Below are 24,023 nucleotides of genomic sequence, written 5' to 3'. Positions count from 1 at the left end.
CAGTGATTGGTTCTTCTTGTTTATCTGATCAGAGCCTTCAATCAATCAATTATATTTAATGAGTGATTACTGCATGCAGAGCACTGGACCAAGTGTGCGAGTGAGTACAACATGACAATATGACAGAGTTGATAGACAAATTCCCAGCCCATGAGTTTACAGTCTGGAGGGGGAGACAGACATTAATATACATAACTAAATTACGGACACATACATAAGTGCTGTGGGGCTGGTGGGGGTTGAATAAAGGGAGCAAATCAGGCAACTCAGAAGTGAGAAGGAGAAAAGGAAATGAAGGCTTAGTCAGGGAAAGCTTCTTGGAGGAGATGTGCCTTCAGTGAAGCTTTGAAGGGAGGGAGAGCAATTCCCTGTCGATTATGAAGAGGGAGGTTATTCCAGACCATTCATTCATTCATTGTCATATTTATTGAGCGCTTACTGTGTGCAGAGCACTATAATAAGCACTTGGGAAGTACAAGTTGGCAACATAAGAATAGAGGCAGGACATGGGCGAGGGGTTGGCAGCGAGATAGATGAGATTGAGGTACAGTGATCAGGTGAGAGGGTGAGGTACACTAAGAGGAGCAAAGTTTGTGGGCTGTATTATAGTGGGAGAGCAGTGAGGTGAGGTAGGAGGAGGCAAGGTGATCGAACGCTTTAAAGTCTTCATTTCAGTCTCCTATGTAAGAGTGTAGGATTTAGCTTGGACTCTGCCAAGGCGAAAACTGCTAAGAGTTTCTGTGAATTTTATTTTACATGATGTCTTTCACCCAGATAAGCCCTAATGTGTTTCATAGTCTTCGTTTACTGAGAATAAGATGAAGAGGCGTGGATTAGAAAAAGGACTCAGAGGGTGTTTGATTCTAGAGAGGAGCAAATGGTGTCCAAACAATTATGTGTGTAGATCACCCTTGTGTATTAATTAGCACTACAGTAACCCCTCATGTCTTCCTTCATGAGAGAGTTGCATGCTTACTCATGGCCACAGAATAATAATAATAATATAATGGCATTTATTATGCACTTACTATGTGCAAAGCACTGTTCTAAACGCTGGGGAGTTTACAAGGTGATCAGGTTGTCCCACGGGGGGCTCACAGTCTTAATCCTCATTTTACAGATGAGGTAACTGAGGCACAGAGAAGTGAAGTGACTTGCCCAAAGTCACACAGCTGACAATTGGCGGAGCCGGGTTTTGAACCCATGACCTCTGACTCCAAAGCCCGGGCTCTTTCCACTGAGCCATGCTGTGGAGCTTTTATCTCCAAACAGAAGATTAGCTAGCTACCGACTGCCTGCACTCACCGAGGGGTAGGATGAGGGTGCTGACAGACCACTGTACCCAATCTCCTGGATTCAGTTCCGGAGACTCGACAGGAAGATTTTCCCACTAATCAGATCCATCTTAGGCATGGCAAGCACTCCACAGGCAAATTTGCCCACTATTCACATACCAATCAGAACAGGGGAGGAGGGAAGCAGCATGGCTCAGTGGAAAGAGCAAGAGCTTTGGAATCAGATGTCATGGGTTCAAATCCCAGCTCCGCCAATTGTCAGCTGTGTGACTTTGGGCAAGTCAACTTCTCTGTGCCTCAGTTACCTCAACTGTAAAACGGGGATTAAGACTGTGAGCCCCCCATGGGACAACCTGATCACCTTGTAACCTCCTCAGCGCTTAGAACAGTGCTTTGCACATTGCAAGCTCTTAATAAATGCCATCATTATTAATAGGGGCGGAAGATCATAAACCACCCATTTAACGGGAGAAATTCCATTCAATCATATTTATTGAGAGCTTATTGAGTCCAGAGCACCATACTAAGTGCTTTGAAAGTACAAATGAGTGACATATAGAGACGGTCCCTACCCAATAACAGTCTCACATCCTAATAGAGATTTCCCAGAAGGTTTCATTTGTCCAGGGAGTCTTACATTAGCAAGCCGCCAACCTATTGTGTGCTCAAGGGAAGAGACGTTCATCCTGCAGTTTTGGGGGGTGGGTTTGGTGGGGGGTGTGTGTGGTTATGGTATTTGTTAAGTACTTACTACATGCCAAGCCCTGTCCTGTCCAGGCCTTGCACCTGTATATATGTATATATGTTTGTACGTATTTATTACTCTATTTATTTATTTTATTTGTACATATTTATTCTATTTATTTTATTTTGTTAATATGTTTTGTTTTGTTCTCTGTCTCCCCCTTCTAGACTGTGAGCCCACTGTTGGGTAAGGACCGTCTCTATATGTTGCCAACTTGTACTTCCCAAGCGCTTAGTACAGTGCTTTGCACATAGTAAGCGCTCAATAAATGCGATTGAATGAATGAGTGAATGAATGAATGATGGGGTAGATACAAGCTAATCAGGTTGGACACAGTCCATGTCCCACAAATGGGCTCACATTCTTAATCCCCATTTCACAGATGAGGTAACTGAAGCACAGAGAAATTAAATGACTTGCCCACAGTCCACAACAGAAAGGTGGCAGAGTCAGGATTAGAACCCAGGTCCTTCTGACTCGCAGGCCTATGTTCTACCCAATAGGCAACACTGCTTCTCTCTCTCCCCTTCATGAAGCAAAATTCACCATACAGTGTGGAAAAGGAAATGAAAACAGGTATTGTAGAAAAGGCCAAAGAGAGGGACTACCACCAGAATTTGGTCAAGACATAAGTGCCCCCTTGACACTGAATACCCGGCCCAGCATCATCCACGGTGAAAAAAAGGAAAAGGTATGCTAGCACAGGACTTTTGTGTGAAGAAAAGTGTCCATGAGTGAATAATCACCTAGTAAATTTCCCTGTAGCATCTGCATTTGTCCTGGAGAACTGTCATTCAAACACTAACGCCCTTCTTCCCCCAATTCTGCTTGGTTTATCTGAATTAACAAGATTATAGCTTGAAATAGTTTGAATGTGAAATAATAGACAGTGACAAGAATTGCTTTCAGAGCATTGCACGTGCAAGACCCCGCAGCAGAGACTGGGTAATTCATACTGAGACAAAGAAGGAAGAAGCGTGAGGGAAAGATGAAACAAAACACTAACCCGCACATGGGGCTTGTGAAAGAGAGAGTACATTTTTAAACTCCAGGGAACTCCTAGAAACCTAGCTAGGAACAAACAACCTGTCAGTATGCTCTCCCAAAGGCAGAAGAAAGAAGATGGTTATGTGGAGAGGGAAAATTTTGCCTGTAGATGCCAAAGGTAATTGTAGAGCAATATGGGATCAACATTAGGCCAGCTCCCCGAAGCAATTTTGCATATGCACAGTGGTCATTTTGAAACCAGTTTATTGAATGGCAAACAGAAACCTACGTAAGGCTTCAAAACATAAAATATCCAGACCAAGAAATTTCATTATTCTCAGAAGGCTGATGGTTTCCAGTGGTTAAAAAGGCAGTTTTCTCGTTCTTGTTAAGAATCTCTTTCAGCTGATGTAGAATAAAATAAAGGAGACAAACGTGGGTTTTATAAGATCTTTCCTCTGAGGAAAAGCTACTTGTTCTCAGTGTAGCTTGGATATGAATGCCCGGTTTGTTAATGGAAAACCCATTAGGCTATTTGTGGATAATGCATTTTGTTAGAACAAACGAGACACTCCTCTTCTCTCTGACATCACTCCCCAGTGCTACCATCCAGGGCCATGTTTCACAAACATTAAATGAAATTTGTAAAAACCCTCTTATTAGCATTTCAGGTTGAAAAATAGGTAATGAACTGCACATATAGACATATAACAAACTGACATGGCATAAAACAGACAGGTGGTACATTACATTCTAAAGAATTCTCTTACGATCTGTCAAATATGAGAAATTTTGGTCTGCTTTTCCTAGAGGAATGCTATACTATTGGCAAACAGATTAGATTCTCCAGGCACCCTATCTGTGGGGAATTAAGGACTCTGTGATGCAGTTAAGACGGTCTAACTGATTTAAATTTAGAGAAGAGAAAATATCCAAATGTTTTCTCTACATCATTATTGCCCAAGTTCCCATACCCCAACAGTTTAAAAGAACCAGATGAAAATTATGTATTTTGCTGCAATTCCCTTTTTAAAATTATAAACATGCTGGGAAATTTTTCTTTCTCTTCCTCTCTTGTGAATGAGTGCCTGAATAATCATTAGTCTCATCTACAATGGTTTTCAATATGTTAATTTTTGTATTGAACAGAACCCCACACACTTTACTACTATTAATCATTTGGAGTTCTTATAAAATTCCCAGACTTGTAGCATTATTATTTGCCAGTGATGCAGGATGATGATAAAGAACAGGGTTTGAGAATTCAGATTGCTGAATGTGAACTACAAACAGTGGCTATATATGGAGAAAGATTCAGACAATTTCTTTGGCAACACTTAGCTCATTCCTATTGCACCCCATAAAACATTATATTTAGAAATATTGAAATCAGAGTTCCCTTATTTGATGGGGGTTTAAGATTGTTTCAATGAGACCTCTGATTTGCCCAAGGGTACCTAAACATGCTTCCAGTGTGGTAGGGATTGTAAGTCAAAATTTATAATCATGCACCCATGAAATCTGTCTTTGAATCTAAAAGACAACTCTATAGATTTTTGGTATCACCAATTAAGAAACATTTATTCAGCTCCTTCCTGTTGTATGGTTAAGAATGGCTAATTAGCCATCCAAGGTGATGCGGGCTGAAATAATTGGTAGGAGAGAAACATGAATCATGAACACAACCTTAAAGTCTAATCTTCCTGCTCAATAAATGTTTTCTATGGCATAGTAGCCAGACGGATCAGAAAAAGGATTTCAATCCACCAAAAGTCTTGAATTTCCTGTGGAAATTATTTTTCTAGGACACATAGCCTGTCTTGTGAATATGGATTTGCATGGACCCATGTGAAAGAAAAAGCCCCATCCTCTCCAAGTGTCCAGAGCCATAAAGTTTAAGCAGGAGAGAATTTAAGGAATACAAAATCTAAAATCCTTAGTGAGGAATTGATTTTAGGCCTGTCTCAGAAGTCCAGGCAAGGAGTAAATGGAGAAGAGAAGAAAAGAACCAGAGAAGCCGGGTATGCATGAGTTTACCTGCTATCAAGAAAACAGCTTTCTAAGAAGTGAAATTAGGCTTAAATTACTATCCCAAAAATAAAATTGCTTTGACTTGGAAATGGCTTCTATAAGAGCCAGAAGTCACTTCTGAAAGTGTCCTCTGTAATCAGAGCTGGTGAGGTTTTCAAGAAAAGATTATTCTATCAGTACAGTAGAGAGCCTGAAACTTAGGACGTGTCCCTGGAATAAACTTCCTCCTTGATATTGTACTTTCCCAGACGCATAGTACAGTGCTCTGCACACCGTAAACACTCAATAAATACCACTGATGGATTGATTTGGTGAGCTCAGTACAGTGCTTTGCACACCGGAACACCACTGACGGATTGAGTCTGTGAGCTCACACAGCTCAGCTTCTGTTCAGTCATGGAAGGGTTATCCAATCCATTTTTTTTCCAACAAGGAGACAGAGAACATGTAGTTAGCCAGGTGGCTTTCTCCAATTAGTATACTGCCCTTGACTCAGTGTCCATCTCTCCAAAGTAGCAACATTGCTTTTACTAATGAACAGTACATCTACTAACCTACTCCGAATTCCAGCCGGCGCAACCATTATTCATATAGAAGCAACATCGAAGATCATGTGTATCTCCTACTTCTAGTTGTCATTTCTATGATCAGTTTCTAATCTTCAATTTTTTGAAAAATTTATAGGTCATAAAAGGATATTCTGCTTTTAGCACTTTTTTTCATTTCCTTCCAGTCAATGCCAGCAACAACTGGCATTTCAGCAACTTATTACTCATTAAATACCCATTAGAAACACCTTTCCTACTGTATATTTTGGAAGATAGCTAGTGTTTCTGATCCTTTTGCCATCTGAGAGCATATACAACTTTTTCAACTATAATCATGCCTTAGCGTCTTCCATTTCAAACCTTTTTTTTTTTTGCTTGTTTTGTTTTATTTGTCAAATTTCCAGGTTGAATTTTCGTTAAAATATTTCTTGGAAAATATAAAGGTATTGCCCAGAAATCCAACACAAGTAGGAAAAAATGCCATTCCAATAAAACACGACTAATAAATATAATATTCCTGTTCACTTTTATTGAAATGCTGGGTGTGCCAGAAAAAATTGCTGACCCCAATTTGCCATAAGGCATATTATTTGGAAGGTGTGAAAGACCCATTTGACATAATTGCAATCATTTGAGGGTTTTTTTTTACTTTTCAAATATTTTATTTTAGAATTTTACCCAGTGCATGGCAATTATTGGAATTTTGAAAAGTAAAAGTTAAGAGCAAAGCCCTGTTCATTTAGGGAAAAATTCTGAGAAAGCAGCTCATTTGGTTTTACGTTAGCGCACTGGGCCTTGACAAACTTTCTTTTTTCCTTTTTACATTTTTAGAGATTTTGTTTTTCCAGGAACTGATGAAATAAGTCAGATTGGCAGCTTTGGACATTGGACATTAACACACTCAGCCTAACGTGATCACCATATATACAAGACCATAGTCACAGTACAGTTCAAATGGCAGAGAACATCCTTCTTATCACTGCCTTAAATCATTATATTTTATTATTAGTAGTATCATTAATAACAACATTGTTTTAAAAATACTGATTGTGGTATTTGTTAAGCATTTGCTATGTGCCAACTACTGTACTAGCACTGGGGTTGATACAAATAGGTCAGAAACAACCTCTGTCCCACACGAGTCTCACTGTCTGAATGGGAGGGACAACAGATATGTATTCTCCATTTTATAGGTGAGGAAACCGAGATACAGAGAAGTTAAGTGACTTACCCAAGGTCACACAACAGGCAAGTGAGAGGCTGGGATTAGAACTCAGGTCCTTTGACTTTCAGGCCTGTGCTGTAGTCCCTGCTGCTTCTCCCTGCAAGGCTTCAACTCTGAGATCACTCTCCATCCCCCCAGCCTTACCTCCTTCCCATCCTCACAGCACCTGTATATATGTATATAGGTTTATATGTATTTATTACTCTGTTTATTTATTTATTTTATTTGTACATATTTATTCTATTTATTCTATTTTGTTAATATGTTTTGTTTTGTTCTCTGTCTCCCCCTTCTAAACTGTGAGCCCTCTGTTGGGTAGGGACTGTCTCTATATGTTGCCAACTTGTACTTCCCAAGCACTTAGTACAGTGCTTTGCACACAGTAAGCGCTCAATAAATACGATTGAATGAATGACTGAATGAGATGGCATAACAACCTTTGATTCTATTCATAGTCAACCCATTCAGAGGACTTAGGTTCTTATCATACTTAGATTGTGAGTTCCATGTGGGATGGAGACTGTGTCCAACTCGATTATCTTGCATCTACCCCAGCCTTTAGTACAGTGCTTGGCACATAGTAAGTGTCTAACGAATATCACAATTATCATACATCAATCAATCAACTGATGAATTCATTTTGAACAGTTCCATCATGGAATTCACTGAAACCATGAAATATTTGTCAGGAAAGCAAACTCTCAAACATTGTTGAATCTGCATTCTTTAGATCTGGGAAAATATAAGTAGTTGGTTTTTATTTCCAGCTTTTATAGTACTTCTTTAGTTTTACCAAGACACTTCTGAGAAAACCATCTCTGTCATGCCTTTTGTTATTTTGTGTTGCACTGTTTGAGACTAGAAATGCTTAAGGCGGCCAATTAGTCAAGGGTGACATTCAACTATTCAAAGTTCTATGTCAATGTTCCTTCCAAAGTTGGAGAAGCTGTTTGGAAACGTTTATACTCCACCAAGACTCACTTCCTAGCTAACCAGGAATACCACATCTTGGTGAGTACCTCATGAGTTACAGCTTGAAGAAGTTCCGTCTTTTAACCATTTGAGAATAGCACATTTTGTGCTTTTTATTAAATATTATCCTTGGCACATTTTTAACAATTGGAGAATCTGTCGCTCCTACCACTACACCCAAAACTCGCACAACCCAGTCCTCATTGGTAAATGAGATGTTGCTTTTCATGGGGCCAGTTTCATAAAACACCTACCTATTCTTCCTCAAATGCTGATTAGCGCCAAACACTTAAGGTTCTTGTCTTAACATAATGGCTCCTTGTTCCCGGACCGGAGCAGACAACATCACACAGAAACCCCCTTTTAGCATTATGTTTTTCTTTTAGACTGATAGCCAAACCCAAACCAAATCAAATGGGAATTTGACCGAAAACAATCTAAAATGAATTTCTGTTTACATCTACCAGAATTTATGTAAGGGTGGGGCACGTAATTAAAGTCTAATTTCCTGGTTTCTAAGCGTTTGGCACTTAAATTCCTGTAAAAAGTGCCTTAGTCAGTAAGCCCCCGCAAACTGATAAGCAAGACAAATGCAAATTTTTACCCTGTAATACAAGTTGTTGGTGATTAAAAAATACAGTGGAATGACTGTCGTTAATGAATTCCACATACCATAAATAGTGAATTACCGTTGCTAGTGCATGCACTGACTAAGGAGGGTACTGCTATAAAAGAATCTCAGACACCAGTGACTATGATTTCTTATCAGAGAAAAAGGAATAGAGTAGCACAACACAAACTCAGAAAGTTCTCCGTTTAAATGCACAGCTGTGCATGCCTTGGTTTCAGGCATATAATATTTTTTTTCCATGCCATGAAATTAATGGTGTCTGCTGAAGAAGCGTCATTATAAAACTAATTTCTGCTTACCACAGATGATTGCTTACCTTGATAATTGAGAGACAATTCAGCAGGGAGTGGGCAGATAGCGGAAGGATGGAACAGGACTCATGGAAGTCCAAACGTGAAGCCGCACGATCTAACGGGAGTATGGGCCTGGGAATCAGAGGACCAGGGTTTTAACCCTGGTTCTATCACTTTTCTGCTCTGTGACCTGCATCCTAATGAAGGATCTACTGCTTACCTTCTCCCTGACCTTGGGCAGATCATTTAACTCCTCTGTGCCTCAGTTTCCTCCTCTGCAAAATGGGGATTATATACCTCTTCTCCCTCTGCCTTAGGTTATGAGTCCCATGTGGGACAGGGGTTGTGTCTGATCTAATTGTCTTGAATCTACCCTAGAACTTAGTGCAGTACTTAGTAAGGGCTTAACAAATGCTATTATTATTGTCATTATTATTATTAGAGGCAGCATAGTGTAGTGGAAAGAGCATGGGCCCAGGAGTCATGAGGTCATGAGTTCTAATCTCAGCTCTGCCACTTGTCTGCTGTGTGACCTTGGACAAGTCACTTCACTTCTCAGTGCCTCAGTTACCTCATGTGTAAAATGGGGATTAAGACTGTGAACCCCATATGGGACAGGGAATGTGTCCAAACTGATTTGCGTATACCCACCCCAGCACTCATTACAGTGCCTGGCACATAGTAAGCGCTTAACAAATACCATTAGTATTATTACCATTATTATTCCCCAGATAACTGACTCAATGCCCTGGTCCACTTTGGCTGTGGAGACCTAGCCAGAATCTATTATTCTTTATATTCTGAAGAAGATAGGATTCAGTTCCTCAGTCCAATCCCTCATAGTAGAATCTATCATTCAAGTTTTCCAAACACCATGTACGAGCTTGTGAAGATAAATCTCCCTAATGAAGGGAGTTCAGCCCCCCACCAGAAGCCAGTCACAGTCCAAACGTTATTACACTTTGCAGATTCACACAAATTGGAATGAGCTTAAGTCAGTAATGAAACAAACCTTCTTTTCCAAACAGTGTAACGCGAGCTAATATAGCGGAAAACTAAGTTGTGATTAGATTTGACCGTTTAATTTGCTGGGGGTGGGAGTACTTTTGATCTGGTTTCCTCCAAAATGCACAATGAAACATCTTTATTACATTATCCAGGGGCCTGTTCTCACTTTTTTTTTCCTATATTTCAGGAAAAGACGGCATGGAGGTAACATTGCCTTATGAGTTGGGGTTTTGAAAAATGACTGGTATGTGTGGGAAAAATGTAAATGGGGGAATGCTATGATGATTTTTTTTCAGTGGACTACCACCATTTGGAGTGTTGCAACAGCTTAAGGACATGCAGGGGAGTATTTTCGTGGTTCGCTTTGATTTTGGTGAGGAGAAAGCCGCCTCAAATGAAAAATCCAAAAACACCACTAAAATATAATCTTGGTGTGGTACTGCTATAAAAACATATGTTTTTCTCAATAAATGAAGCTTATATCACTCCAAAGACAAGGAGGAGGAAGTTAACAAGGGTTTGGTTTAAGACTTGTTCTGGCTAAAAATCACTGTTCGAAGTTACTGGAAAATCTGAGCTGAGCTCAAACTGAGCAATCCCTATCTCAAGTATACGTGCATTTCAAGACCAAGCCCCCAACAAAGCTGACTGGAACATAAGGTAGGAAGAATTGTAAAACACTAAGCTGACGTAGCTGATACTAACAGGTAAAAAATCAACTGGCTTTCCAACTGAGCATATTTGATATGCAAGCCTCGAGGAGGAAACAAAAAAAAGTCACCAAACTAATTGGAAAGAGACATTTTCCTTGCCAAGGGTTATATAATAATAATAATAATGGCATTTATTAAGCACTTACTATGTGCAAAGCACTGTTCTAAAGCGCTGGGGAGGTTACAAGGTGATCAGGTTGTCCCACATGGGGCTCACAGTCTTCATCCCCATTTTACAGTTGAGGGAACTGAGGCCCAGAGAAGTTAAGTGACTTTCCCAAAGTCACACAGCTGACAATTGGCGGAGCTGGGATTTGAACCCATGACCTCTGACTCCAAAGCCCGGGCTGTTTCCACTGAGCCACGCTGCTTCTCAAGGGTTGTATGTTGACATCACTCTTTGCTCTAAAAAAATTCTCAATTTTTTTGTTACCATCTGTTTTTAAGTACCCAAGTGAATATAGCCTATGCATGTGGAAGTTATTGGCTTAAGAAAGATCATTTAGATTCCATAGCAAAGAACAGTTGTAAGTTTATGACAAATGACCCACTATGTCCCCTTAGATATGTTGTAAAACTCCAAAAGGTTTGCCAATATAGTACTTTCAACAACTAAATGAAATAGCATTTCCACAACAGAGTTTCATTGACATTAAGTATGCAGTGTGACAATGTAATTCTGCCAAAATCTAAAAAAAAATAAAAATACTCATACGCAAATTTCTAATTCCAAAAGAAAACAATGATTGACCGAAACTAAGAACTTGGGAGTAGCAATATCAATGTCATTTAATCAATCAATGAATCAGTGGTATTTATTTAATGCTTATTGTATGAGGAGTACTGTACTAAATCCTTGGGAGAGTACAACAGAGTTGGTAGAAACATTCTCTGCCCACATGCTTTCGTTTTAGAGAGACAATCTTACAGTCTAGAGATTAAGGGCTTAGTTCATAAATGCATCTTTCTTTTTTTTTCCATAGCCTACTATACATCCTAGAAAATCTTGAAACATTAAATTAGTGAGAGCTAAAAAAGTTTAGAATTCAATTTGGGACTGGATATCAGGACATCTGGCAGAGCCTAGAGCATGCATATAAAGCTTACAGTATAGATCATACAGTTAGACCGATCCATCTTCCAAGATATTATTGATGTTTAAGCTGAAACAGCCAATGGGATCTGACCATTCTTTCTGTACTGCACTCACAGAAGGATTTTCCTTTACTCTACTATCCCATTGGCTCTCTGTGATGTTTGCAATTGCTTTCCATTCTGTTTCTTGCCATCATGGTTTTCCCAAAGCCTTTTTTCCCCCAAAGATTCACCCAGTCCTGATTGCCACATATCAAGGAGACTCTGTGCAGCTGTTGTCTCTCAGGACTGTTCAGTAATGACAACTCACCTGAGTTTAGGCTTTTTTTTGCAATATCTCTTTTCCTCCATGACTTTCAGGTTATCGTGCAACCAACATTTGTTCAGTGCTCGTTGATTCACTGTGTTCAAGGGCAGTTTTCATGTCCAACTTTCAACACATCTGTGAAATATTGGCCTTTCTGTAGATCTTAATTAGATTATAATGTTGATGCCTCAGTGCTGTCTGCCTGTCTCCCAAAAAACCTACTGGCTTTCTTGAATCTATTTTCTACTCCTTTTTTGTTATTAGTGCATTATTAAATAATGGGTTTGTGTGTATGGACGTGTTGCATTGTCTTCAAAAAGGAATGACACCTACAGACCATGACATTACCCTCAGTGTGGTTTATGTCACAGCACCTCCCTGCTTCTGTTTTGTGTGGTCTTGTGTGTATTTGTTCTTGTCTTTTGTTGTTCTATCAATCATATTCACTGAGTGTTTACTGTGTGCAGAGCACTGTACTAAGCACTGGAAGAGCAGAAAACAACAGGATTGAAAGGCAACATTCTTTTTCATAACAAGTTCCCAGTCTTTACAATCATTCACAGGGGGACAGACATCAATATAAAAGACAGACATTAATATAACTATGGCAAATTTGAGCCCCCAACATAAAAACCTCCTGGAAGTCTCATTTTCTTGTGTATTTTTAAAAACAGGTGGTTTATACAATGCCCAGTTGGCTCTTATCTGACGACCTCCCAGACACTCACCTTCACTAAGCACAACTGCATTTTTGGCATCCAGTTTGTAATAAAATAGCACAAAGCGTTATCCTTTTGATTTTTCCAGTTGCCATAGCTTTAACTACATGAGCATCTGATATTTTACCAAACGGAGTAAATGCTGATTTGATATCTTCTGTTGTTATTTCTACTCTTAAATCCCCAACAAATACACGGAAGTGATTGGGTGTGTCTTTTGATATCTTCTGTTGTTCTGTTGTTATTTCTACTCTTAAATCCCCAACAGATACATGGAAGTGATTGGATGTGTCTTTTTCTGGCTACTTGGTGTAGTTGTCCAATTTACTTTAACCTCCTTTCCCCAAAACTTTCTCCCATGAATAGCAGCTATTGCAGCAGCTGCATCCTTGTGTTCATAAAATTCCACAAAGCCTCTGGGTCATTGTTGTATGCTGCAAAACCGAAAATTCACAAGAAGAGTTGACCCTTCTGCAGTTGACTTGATTTGGAATCATGATTTTGCATGGTCCAATTTGACTGAATAATTGAAGTATAAGAACTTCCATCACATCCCTAAGGAGATTGCCAAAATAGAGGATCCTGCTTTTATACTTTCATTCATCACTCAATCGTGTTTGTTGAGCGCTTACTGTGCACAGAGGACTGTACTAAGCGCTTGGAAATTACAATTTGGCAACAGATAGAGATAATCCCTACACAACAATGGGCTCACAGTCTTAGATCAAGAACCCCTTAAGGGTCAGGGATTGTGTCAAATTCCTATCAGTGATCCCTTTCCTAATGCTTAGTACAGTGCTTTGCACACAGTAATCACTTAAGGAATACTTTTACTACTAATATTACAGGTGAAAACATTGTGATCAGCACTCTTTCCTGTACTGTATGCAGAACCAGCTTCAGTTAGTGACCATCAGAGAGGGCAGCATTTGGGCAATGGTGGTGGAAAATTTGAAAGACCCCAGTCTCCCTTCATCCAAGAAAGAAACAGCCCTTGTGTTAATAGGGCTCTGGGAGGGGAATACAACAGCACCAGAGACGAGTCAGTTGGACCCCACCAGACTTCCATATGACGTCGTTACGTTGCCCATATGCTGTGTCAAGTGTGTCTGGGAGGTCGCCCTGTGGCAAGAGCAGCAATATTTTCCCCCTTCAGGCAGCCAAATGTCTGAAGCTGGCCCTGATCTTGTGCATGCAAACATAGTTTCCTGCAGTCCTGATACGTTTCTTTTTCCTGAGAATCAATAACATTGGTCTCTCCAGCCACACCTGTGCTCCTGCTTAAGGTCTTCCTGATTCACATTCAGGAAAGGACAGAGAAAGAGACAAACAGAGAGACACAGAGCAAAAGAAAGAGAGCAACACAGTGAGAGTGAATAACAGAGAGAGAGAGAAAGACAATCTAGGTTGGTATATAACCTTGGTTTTCCTCGGGCTCATGGTTAGTCAATAGTATTTGGCCACTTCTGCCAAGTGTTTTGTGGTATTATTATTGTTATCATTATTATTAACATTGATTGAGCATCTCTGATGCTCAGAGCCCTATTCTAAAGTATTTGGGAATATACAGACTTTATGAAATGAAAATAGTCCTTACCCACAAGGAGTTCAGATCTAAGGGGAAGACAAACACAGAAATAACTAATAATTAAACACCTATGATAAGTTTGCAACTTTTGCGCAAATGCTGCATGATAACTGCTCAATGCATATTGCTAATTCACCCACTACCCCAGACATTTGAAATTTTCTAATTTTCTCCCTCCTACCTAGACTGTCAGCAGTGCTCTGCACATAGTAAGTGCTCAATAAATACGATTGATTGATTGATTACCTAGGAAGGGATTGTGTCTGACCTGATTATCTTGTATTTTCTATCTACCCCAAAACTTACTGCAGTTCTTTCCACATAATAAGCACTTAACAAATTTCATCATTATTTTTATCATTATTATTACATAAAGGCCCTGGTTCTCCTTCGTGTTTACCATGGCTAGCTGTGCCGAGCCTCTGAGCAATTCTGGTCAGATTGCTGTGACCTTGGGCCATGAACCTCCCTCTTCCTCTCTGAAATATATCTGGAAACTCAAAATCCATTCTAAAAACTAAAAGCCTGGCAGATATTAACTCATTCCCAGATATTAACTCCAAGGTGCTACTTGCAGTACATGAAGCAAGAAAACTACTAAGGTGCATCTTCGTTCAGGAGATGATTTTGCAAGATAAGGTGCAGTTTAGCCTGCCTGTTCTGCTGGGATCAGTACTGAGTGCTCTGAATTGTTTATGCTAGGGATGACAAGGCCTCTTACCCAGCTGGAGCTCCAGCCACATCTCACATTCCCTGTAACTTCCTCATTGCATCCCCCTTACTCCTTAGAAAATTCATTGAAAAGGAAAAGGCAGTGTTTAAAAGCCAGTTTTTATAGAAGGAAAGATCCGCTTTAATTTTTGTTTTCATGTCCCTTACACCATCCAGCTTGACATTTCAGAATCCAGGAATTCAATCCGACTGTTAGAGAAGAAGGAGATCAGGGGGATGGGGAGAGATGCGTTTTCCTTTTATATCTAATGTTTTCTTGCCCTCTCCTGGAAAATCTGCACATTGCACGTTCAGGATTCCACTTTTCCAAAGTGTGTTTCTTTGCCTTGATCTTTAGTACAAAAGTATGACCAATCAATCAATTAACCAATCGTATTTATTGAGTATTTATCAAAGCCCGGGAGGGGAGGGTGCAGCTTGAGCACATCTCGTCCCGCAACCCCGGCGAGGACTTCTGACAGCCTCCCAGGCATCACCATATGCAGCGCCCCAAACCTCGTTTCACCCACGTCTCACCTCCCTCTCCAAACATCTCCATCCCCCCATCTTACCTCCTTCCCTTCCCCACAGCACCTGTATATATGTATATATGTTTGTACATATTTATTACTCTATTTATTTATTTATTTTACTTGTACATATCTATTCTATTTATTTTATTTTGTTAGTATGTTTGGTTTTGTTCTCTGTCTCCCCCTTTTAGACTGTGAGCCCACTGTTGGGTAGGGACTGTCTCTATATGTTGCCAACTTGTACTTCCCAAGTGCTTAGTACAGTGCTCTGCACACAGTAAGCGCTCAATAAATACGATTGATTGATTGAGTGTTTACTGTGGGCAGAACTCTGTACTAAGCACATGGGAGAGTACAATAGAGTGCAGTTCACAGACACGTTCCCTGCCCACGGCAAGCTTACAGAACCGTTTCATTTCACTGCAAATTACGAAGTGGTAGAGATTTTTAGTGAAAACCTAATGCATGCAGTTTAAGATTTAAGTGGCTAATATAGTGTGGCTTAGGGGATGGAGCTTGAGCTTGGGAGTCAGAAGATCAAGGGCTTGGGCTCCTCCACGTTTCTAACAATAAGCGCTCAATAAATACGATTGAATGAGTGAATGAATACTGTGTGACCTCGGTCAACTCTGTTCACTTCTCTGACCCTCAGTTACTTCATCTGTAAAATGGGGATTAAGAATGTGAGCCCTATGTGGGACAGGGACTGTGTCCAACCTAACTTGTATCTACCCCAGAGCTTAGAACAGTGTTTAGCACATAGTAAGTGCTTAACAAGTACCATAATTATTATTTTGAAGGAGCATGGCATAGTAGATAGAGCACAGGCCTGAGCATAAGAAAGTTATGGGTTCTAATTCCGGCTCCACCACTTGTCTGCCGTGCGACCTTGAGCAAGTCACTTCACGTCTTTGGGCCTCAGTTACTTCATCTGTAAAATGGGGCGTCGAGACAGTGAGCCCCACATGGAATAAGGGACTATGTCCAACCCAATTTGTTTGTATCCACCCCAGTGCTTAGTGTAGTGCCCAGTACATAGTAAGCACTTAACAAATAATAATAATAATAATAATAATGGCATTTGTTAAGCGCTTACTATGTGCAAAGCTGGGGGGATACAAGGTGATCAGGTTGTGGGGCTCACAGTCATCATCTCCATTTTACAGATGAGGTAACTGAGGCTCTGAGAAGTTAAGTGACTTGCCCAAGGTCACACAGCAGACATGCGGTGGAGCTGGGATTCGAACCCATGACCTCTGACTCGAAAGCCCGTGCTCTTTCCACTGAGCCACGCTGCTTCTCTACACTAATTATCATTATTATATCTAGACCTTATCCTCCTAAGACGATTTCCCATGTGAAAAATCATGAACTAATTTACAACACTGCTGTGTACCTTCCTGAGAAATGAGAGAAAAAAATCTTCCAGTAGATGCTGAAGGCTGGGAAAAACAGATAGATCTTTTGAATCACTGCTTAAGAAGCTGAATATGAAACAATTTCTACAAAAGTTGCCAGGAGAAATTAATTTTCATCTCTATCCAATGCATGGCTCTTTTTGCAAACAAGTAATGAAGGGGAAAACATGATTTGACTATGTGGATATCTTTATAAATCAAAGTATTTTTAAGGGTCTTCCTTTTGACAAGATTGTATATAGCAGTATCTTCTGGAGCTGGAACGATCCTCACAATTACCCCCATAGGGAGATTGGAGGAGGCTAATGTTTCTAAGTCTCCATCTATGTTTAACCAAATGCAGCCTTCTTGGAATGGCAGCTCCTGCCTGAATTTCAACAGCTTATGGCTCCTAGATCCTGCTCCATTAAAGCCGAGATACTGTAAACCCAGTATTCAGGATGAGTGAGGCACCAATAAAGGAGATGCAGTTTCCGGTGAACTCTACTGCTGGGATTTGCTGTCTCACTCACCTTTTGTGTCAGGTTAGGACTTTAAGATTATGGGCAGGTACGTCAGAGGTCATGGGTTCAAATCCTGACTCCGCCAATTATCAGCTGTGTGACTTGGGGCAAGTCACTTCACTTCTCTGAGCCTCAGTTACCTCATCTGTAAAATGGGGGACTAAGATTGTGAGCCCCCCGTGGGACAACTTGATCACCTTGTAACCTCCCCAGTGCTTAGAACAGTGCTTTGCATATAGTAAGCACTTAATATATAACATTATTATTATTAATATCATTATTATTACACCCCTCACCACCCATTCCCCCTGTGTCATGAACTTTTGCAGATAGTCTCATTGTCATAACTGACCCTGGGTTTTCATTTATTAATAATAATAATAATAATAATGACATTTATTGAGCGCTTACTATGTTCAAAGCACAGTTCTAAGTGCTGGGGAGGTTACAAGGTGATCAGGTTGTCCCACGGGGGGCTCACAGTCTTCATCTCCATTTTACAGATGAGGTAACTGAGGCACAGAGAAGTGAAGTGACTTGCCCAAAGTCACACAGCTGACAATTGGTGGAGAAGGGATTTGAACCCATGACCTCTGACTCCAAAGCCCGGGCTCTTTCCACTGAGCCACGCTGCATCATCTCTTAAATGATAGGTTCCTTCCACGGTGCCCAAGATTTTCCTTTATATATGATCCAGTGTGAAATTTCTCATGGGCACAGGAGTTTTTGAGAGAAGGCAAAATAGAATTTTTCTGCCACCCTCTTCTGACACTTAAGGCCTTCAAAGGTCAAGTCTTAGCTTGATACTGGAGACCAGTCCTTGCCTGCAACAATATTAAGCACCTAGGGAGGGAAACCCAAATGGGAGTGAATGTCAGAAAAATATTTACCTTTCTTTTGGCTTTTCCTTTTAGTAAATGAGGCATCTCAGAACTCATTGAGATGGGGGATTGTCAGGATTCCTGTCATTCCTCATCCTTCACAATCCAAATTGTTTTCATCCAAAGATAGATATCCCTAGGTGAGACAGAAGGACCATTATTGCTTCTGAATTCCAGTCCCTGTAACAAAATTGCAAACATCTGCTGAAGTTCAAAAAATTGCCTCCCTGGAAAATGGCACCTCCTGAGACGCAAAGAGAAAAATCAAAGCTTTGGCAATGTAGGATGGCTGAGGAGGTTAGCAACAGGATCCTGATCCTTTCCCTTCCAGGTCACCAAGGTCAAATCTGAACCCTACTGATACTTCCTGAAAGAAATGAGCTGCTCTAGAAAGGGAAAACTAGCAGATACTCCCCTGGTCTGGATGCAACGGGGACCCCTGGACAAGAGTCTCTAGGGAATGGGTAAGTGAGCATATCCCTAAAGACGTGCTTGGACCCCTATCAATGACACAGGGATAATAATAATAATGGAATTTATTAAGCGTTTAATATGTGCAAAGAACTGTTCTAAGCACTGGTGGGGGGGTACAAGGTAATCAGGTTGTCCCACGGGGGGCTCACAGTGTTCATCCCCATTTTACAGATGAGGGAACTGAGGCCCGGAGAAGTGATGCGACTTGCCCAAAGTCACACAGCTGACAATTGGCGGAGCCGGGATTTGAACTCATGACCTCTGACTCCAAAGTCTGGGTTCTTACCATTGAGTCATGCTGCTTCTTGATCATATCAGCCTATTGGATAGAGCTCAGGCTTGAGAGCCCTTTCCTGGGTTCTAATCCTGACTCAGCCACTGGCTGTTGTGTGACCTTGGACAGGTCACTTCAGTTCTCTGTACCTCAGTTACCTCATCTGTGAAATAGGATTAAGACTGTGAGCCCTTTGTGGAACAGGGACTGTGTCCCAGCTGATTAGTTTCTATCTCCCCAAGCACTTAGAACAGTGCCAGACATATAATAACAAAACCATCACTCTTATGTGTCCCAATTCAGGTGAGAAGATCCCCTTAAGCTCCTTCGTGATCTGTTCATGCTACAGAAAGCTGACTCTCACACACATCTCTGTTGATGAGAGGGGTTCTATACTCTCCCAAGCTCTTAGACACCCATTCCTTGCCTTCAAGAAATTTATGGTGTAATGGCAGGAGAAATACAAGAATTATTGACAGAAGATGGGAGGAAAAACAAAGGAATGAAGAGAAAGCAATATAACATGAATAAATATAAAGGAAATTCTATAAAAATGGAAAACCTATACAGGTACATGAGCGTTGAGAGTAGGAATGAAGTAAGTGCTAAGGGTGGGTCAGGACTGAAACAGCTCAGGGGTATGAATTAAGTGGGCAAAGTTTCTTTGGGGCACAGGTTTGGATTTTTCCATTAAGTGCCTTCTTCTGCCAAAATCTCTGCTCCCTTGGGCTCCCTTCTTCTCCTCTGCCACCACGTGCTCTTTAATAATAATAATATTATAAAGCTCTTTCCCTAACCTTTCTGCCAGCCCTGCCACCACGGCTCTGAGGCTGCTGGATTTGGCCACAGCTGGGGCAGAGGCAGTGTAAAATAAAAGTTACAAAACGAGATCCAGAACAAAGGGGAGCATAAGGGGAGCAGGAAGGCTGAAGGAGTAACCCAAGTTGCCGCAAGAATCAGAGCTAAGTTAGGAAGGTAGGGCAAGTCTAAATTAAAATTTGAGCAGAGATGATTTCCACTTTGCTTAATACTCATTTATTTCATTAATTATTCATCTGCTCATCTTTCCATATTCTTGCTACTACCACTTGTATCCTCGTTCTTCCAGCTGGTATTTCTAAATGACATAGGTCTGCTTGCCTCCTTCTTTGATGGTAAGCGCTTTAGGGAGAGGGTCGATTGTTATTTTCTTTCAAATGTACTCTCCCAAGTGCTTAGAACACTGTTCTGCACATAATAGGCACTCCATCCCTACTAATAGAACAGGAGCAAGTTGAATCACCATTTCTTTCTGCAGCTCCCCGAGGTCAGTGTCAAAATGGTCAGAGTTTGTGAGCCCACTGTTGGGTAGGGACTGTCTCTATATGTTGCCAACTTGTACTTACCAAGCACTTAGTACAGTGCTCTGCACACAGTAAGCGCTCAATAAATATGATTGAATGAATGAATGAAAGAGAGCAGAAGAAGTCAGAGAGCCTGCACTAAATGCAGGACCAGATTTAGAAATTGGCACCCATGAGCCCAAGAATGGATTTGGTTAGGGTTTTATGCCACAGCCTGGATTCTGTGGCACAACAGGAGCAGAAGAGTGTTAAAAAACAGAAGTACGGAGCAGAAGACACAGAATTGCATGACAAAGCGTTCATTCAGTCGTATTTATTGAGCGCTTACTGTGTGCAGAGCACTGTACTAAGCGCTTGGGAAGTACAAATCGGCAACATATAGGATGGTCCCTACCCAACAACGGGCTCACACTGCGATGTCTTGGAGTTGCTGCATTATAGACTGCTGTGTCTATGGACATCAGGGCCTGAAGACCCAGCCTCCAACGCTACACAGGTAATAGTCCTTGATTGCGTGATCACCACAATCATTTTGCATGTACCCAGGAGGGGACTGATTAAACCATTCAAGTAGGACCTTGCACAGTGTAAATTAAGGACGGGCATAAACTAACTCTTCCAGCCTATTAGTTCAGTACAGTGAAGCAGAAGGCATACCTAGGCACTGGAAGAATACAACTGAATATTTCTGCGATGAAAAAAAACCAAGCACAGGCATCAGAAATAATAGGGTCGTCGTCGGGTTTTTTTATTGTTTTTTTCTTCTCTGCATCAAGGGTTATATTCTACTAACAAACTGAAATTCACTTGCACAACTGTGTCAAGGCAAAATGAAAAACCTGGACTGCCAAAACCTGCTTTATTTCTTTTTTCTTTATATAACTGATACGCTTGAGGGGTGACACAAGCATATTTAGAAAGGCAGATTTTAGTAGCCAATGTTATTTTGCGCTGAGTCTCTCGGAGGAGAGCCTAACAGTCATCACCTTACTCACATTAGCACTGCCCAAGTATTGTAAAGAAGGTCATCCTTGGTGCAGTCATCCACCAACAGATCCCCCTCACTCCCACCTCCAAGACCACTCCAGATCCTGTTTCCAGTGTCTCTTGATTTCCCACCTCTCCATCCCTGTCCTGACCCTATTGTCACCCAGGGGAGTCTGAGAGGGGGGTCCTGATTCTACACTGTCAAGTAGGAAGGATGTAGGAGAAATGGGGATAGGAGAAGGGTGGGATTATTGATTGCTGGAACTGTTTAAGCAGCCTCAATGGCTGGTGAAAACAGCGTGGCCAGCGGAAAGAGCGAGGGCCTGGGATTGAGAGGTCCTGGGTTCCAAGCCTGGCTCCGCAGCCTGCCTTGGGCAAATCACTTCACTTCTCTTTGCCTCATTTATATCATTTGTAAAACGGGGATTAAGAATGTGAGCCCAATGTGGGACATGAAATGTATCCAACCTGATCAGCCGGTATCGACCCCCGTGTTCAGTACAGTGCCCGGTATAACGTAAATGCTTAACAAATGCCCCTAATAAAAGTGATTTGCCTGTCTATCTCTCTCTTGTTCTCTCTAATCTACACTCCCAGAGCCAGCTGTAAGGCTAAATGGTGTACTTGGAGGTGGGAGCAAGGTGAAAGAGTCCTTTTCTCGTAAAATCTGGATATACCTTTAGACCCCATTAGCGTATAATTTCTTGCGCTGTCCCAGCTTTCCAAGGTCCTTATCCAGACCCTGCTGCAAAAATTCTGTTTCCTCTGATTCAGGTTAATGTAATTTGATGAACTATTTTGACTTCTGGAAAATCGAACTTCATTTCTGATGTGTAAACTCAAAGAGTCTAATCTGCCCCTGACACTTTCTATTCTTTCCCCCAAGAGAGTCCAATATTATTCATTCTTGGTTGCTTTTCCTGCTCCAAGTTTTGTAGACTCACTGGATTCCCATGGAAACAGAGAAGAAAGCAGAACTGAGCTGTATGTTTTTTATGATGACACTGGGGAAACCACATAGAATCAAAAAGTCAACTTTATGAGAACAGTTTGCTCTTCCTGGCATTTTCCTGAAGGAATTCAGCCTCTTCATTTAGCAATCACTCAAGATCAGTCTCTGGTGAACAGGATATGTTTGTAAACAGTAAGAAATCACAATAACCAGAGTCCTATACAATTTCAAACAGATCCTCTGCCTTCTGACCCCACAACTTAAAATGACATTAAAACAAAAGTCTGCTTACATAAGGGGGTGCATTTGATTCTGAATAGCTGAGTTCACCTTTTCAGGAAGGATTTTAACTAATAAGGACCTCTCAGAGCTGAAAGGAAGCCATGGATTTCATTCTGACTCCCTTTAAATCTAAGAACTTTTTTCGTCATAGTTTATTTGGGAGTTTTCCGTTTCCTATGAAGCAACAACTGTAAATCACATTCAGAAAAGGTTATTGCTCTGTTGTGTACCAGCAAATTGTTCATCCATATATAGTTGTGCATTATATATAGGCAATTATTTCCAGACTCTTATAAGTGCCTAATTTAATTCTTAGCAGAAGAGTAATATTTTTTCCATTATCACCTCTCGCTCAAACTCTAAATGCTGTAGAGTGGAATATTTCATGACATTCCTGAGTCGTAATTGTATGACAAGTATACTCATTTTATGGGCTGGAAAATTTAGATTAAGATTAAGCAATTTGCCCAAGGTCAGACAGTGGGAAATTATAAAGGTGAAAACAAAAATTTGGATTTCTGACCTGTGAACGACAACAACTGCCAGAACAAGAACACCTGATGGAGTCAAAAAGTTCAACATAACCTTATGAACTTTTTATTCGACTATTCCTATGCCACTTTCTGCAATTTTCACAGGTGCCTAATTGTCATATTCCAGAGTGTGAACACCTAACTGGTTTCTTTTATAGTCTCCCTTTCTACCACAGGCACAATGTCATGGTCCTGTGAAGCCATAATTAATAACTGAGGAATACGTTAAGCACTTACCATGTGCCAAGCACCAAAAGCGCTAGGATTGGTGTAAGATAATTGGCTAGGGCTCAGTCTCTGTCCCATGTGGGGCTCATTGAGGAGGGACAACAGATATTTTATTCCCACTTTACAGATGAAGAACAGACTTGAATTCAAGGACTTGTCCAGGGTCATACAGCAGGCAAGTGGTGATGCCTGGATTAGAATTCAAGTCTCATGGTTCCCAGACCTATTTCTTTCCACCAGACTGATTCTTCCTTTGGCCTTTAGGATGTCACTTAACAAATACCACGGTGAAGACTGATGCTCACAGGATGGACAGAAGGGAAGCAGGAGATCCCACCTTTCTGAGTACATGTAGAATAATTGGTCCTCTATTCCTCACCCAAAAGATTTCTGAAGACTCCCACAAATATCTGCCTTCCACCCCTCCATGTCAAGAGACAGGGGAGAATCAGGCTGACTGTCAATTGAATGTTAGATATCCTTTAGTTCCATCCTAGGGATGAGCCTTGCATAAAACCTCCTGTGTAGTCCTGGAAAATCTAGATTTCCTTCTCAAATGCTCTGTTTCCTTTGTCAGGATTTCACAGAAATTGACAACCTGACTGGATCCAATGTGCCATTGCTTCTCCTGTGTTCAAGTACATTCATCCATATGTACTGCGTGCCTACTGAATGCGGAACCATAGATGAGCCATTTAGAAGAGTACAAAGTGAAAGACATTATCCCTGCTCTTGAAGAGCTTGCGG

At 40.9% G+C, this 24,023-nt stretch overlaps 1 protein-coding gene across 1 annotated transcript; it reads right to left on the bottom strand.

Annotated features, from left to right (window-relative positions):
* Positions 1 to 11,100: 11,100 nt before the first annotated feature.
* Positions 11,101 to 18,260, bottom strand: LOC119939020 (nucleolysin TIAR-like). The gene is given in 10 exon segments (XM_038758799.1): positions 11,101 to 11,137; positions 12,485 to 12,651; positions 12,653 to 12,812; positions 12,860 to 12,983; positions 13,024 to 13,151; positions 13,839 to 13,861; positions 14,167 to 14,183; positions 15,805 to 15,859; positions 17,099 to 17,239; positions 18,213 to 18,260. Coding segments are annotated over 10 exon segments (900 nt in total).
* Between the last annotated feature and the right edge of the window lie 5,763 nt (positions 18,261 to 24,023).

The sequence above is a fragment of the Tachyglossus aculeatus genome, chromosome 17 (assembly GCF_015852505.1).
Source record: "Tachyglossus aculeatus isolate mTacAcu1 chromosome 17, mTacAcu1.pri, whole genome shotgun sequence".
Lineage (NCBI taxonomy): Eukaryota > Metazoa > Chordata > Mammalia > Monotremata > Tachyglossidae > Tachyglossus > Tachyglossus aculeatus.
This window is presented reverse-complemented; position numbering and strand designations above follow the sequence as displayed.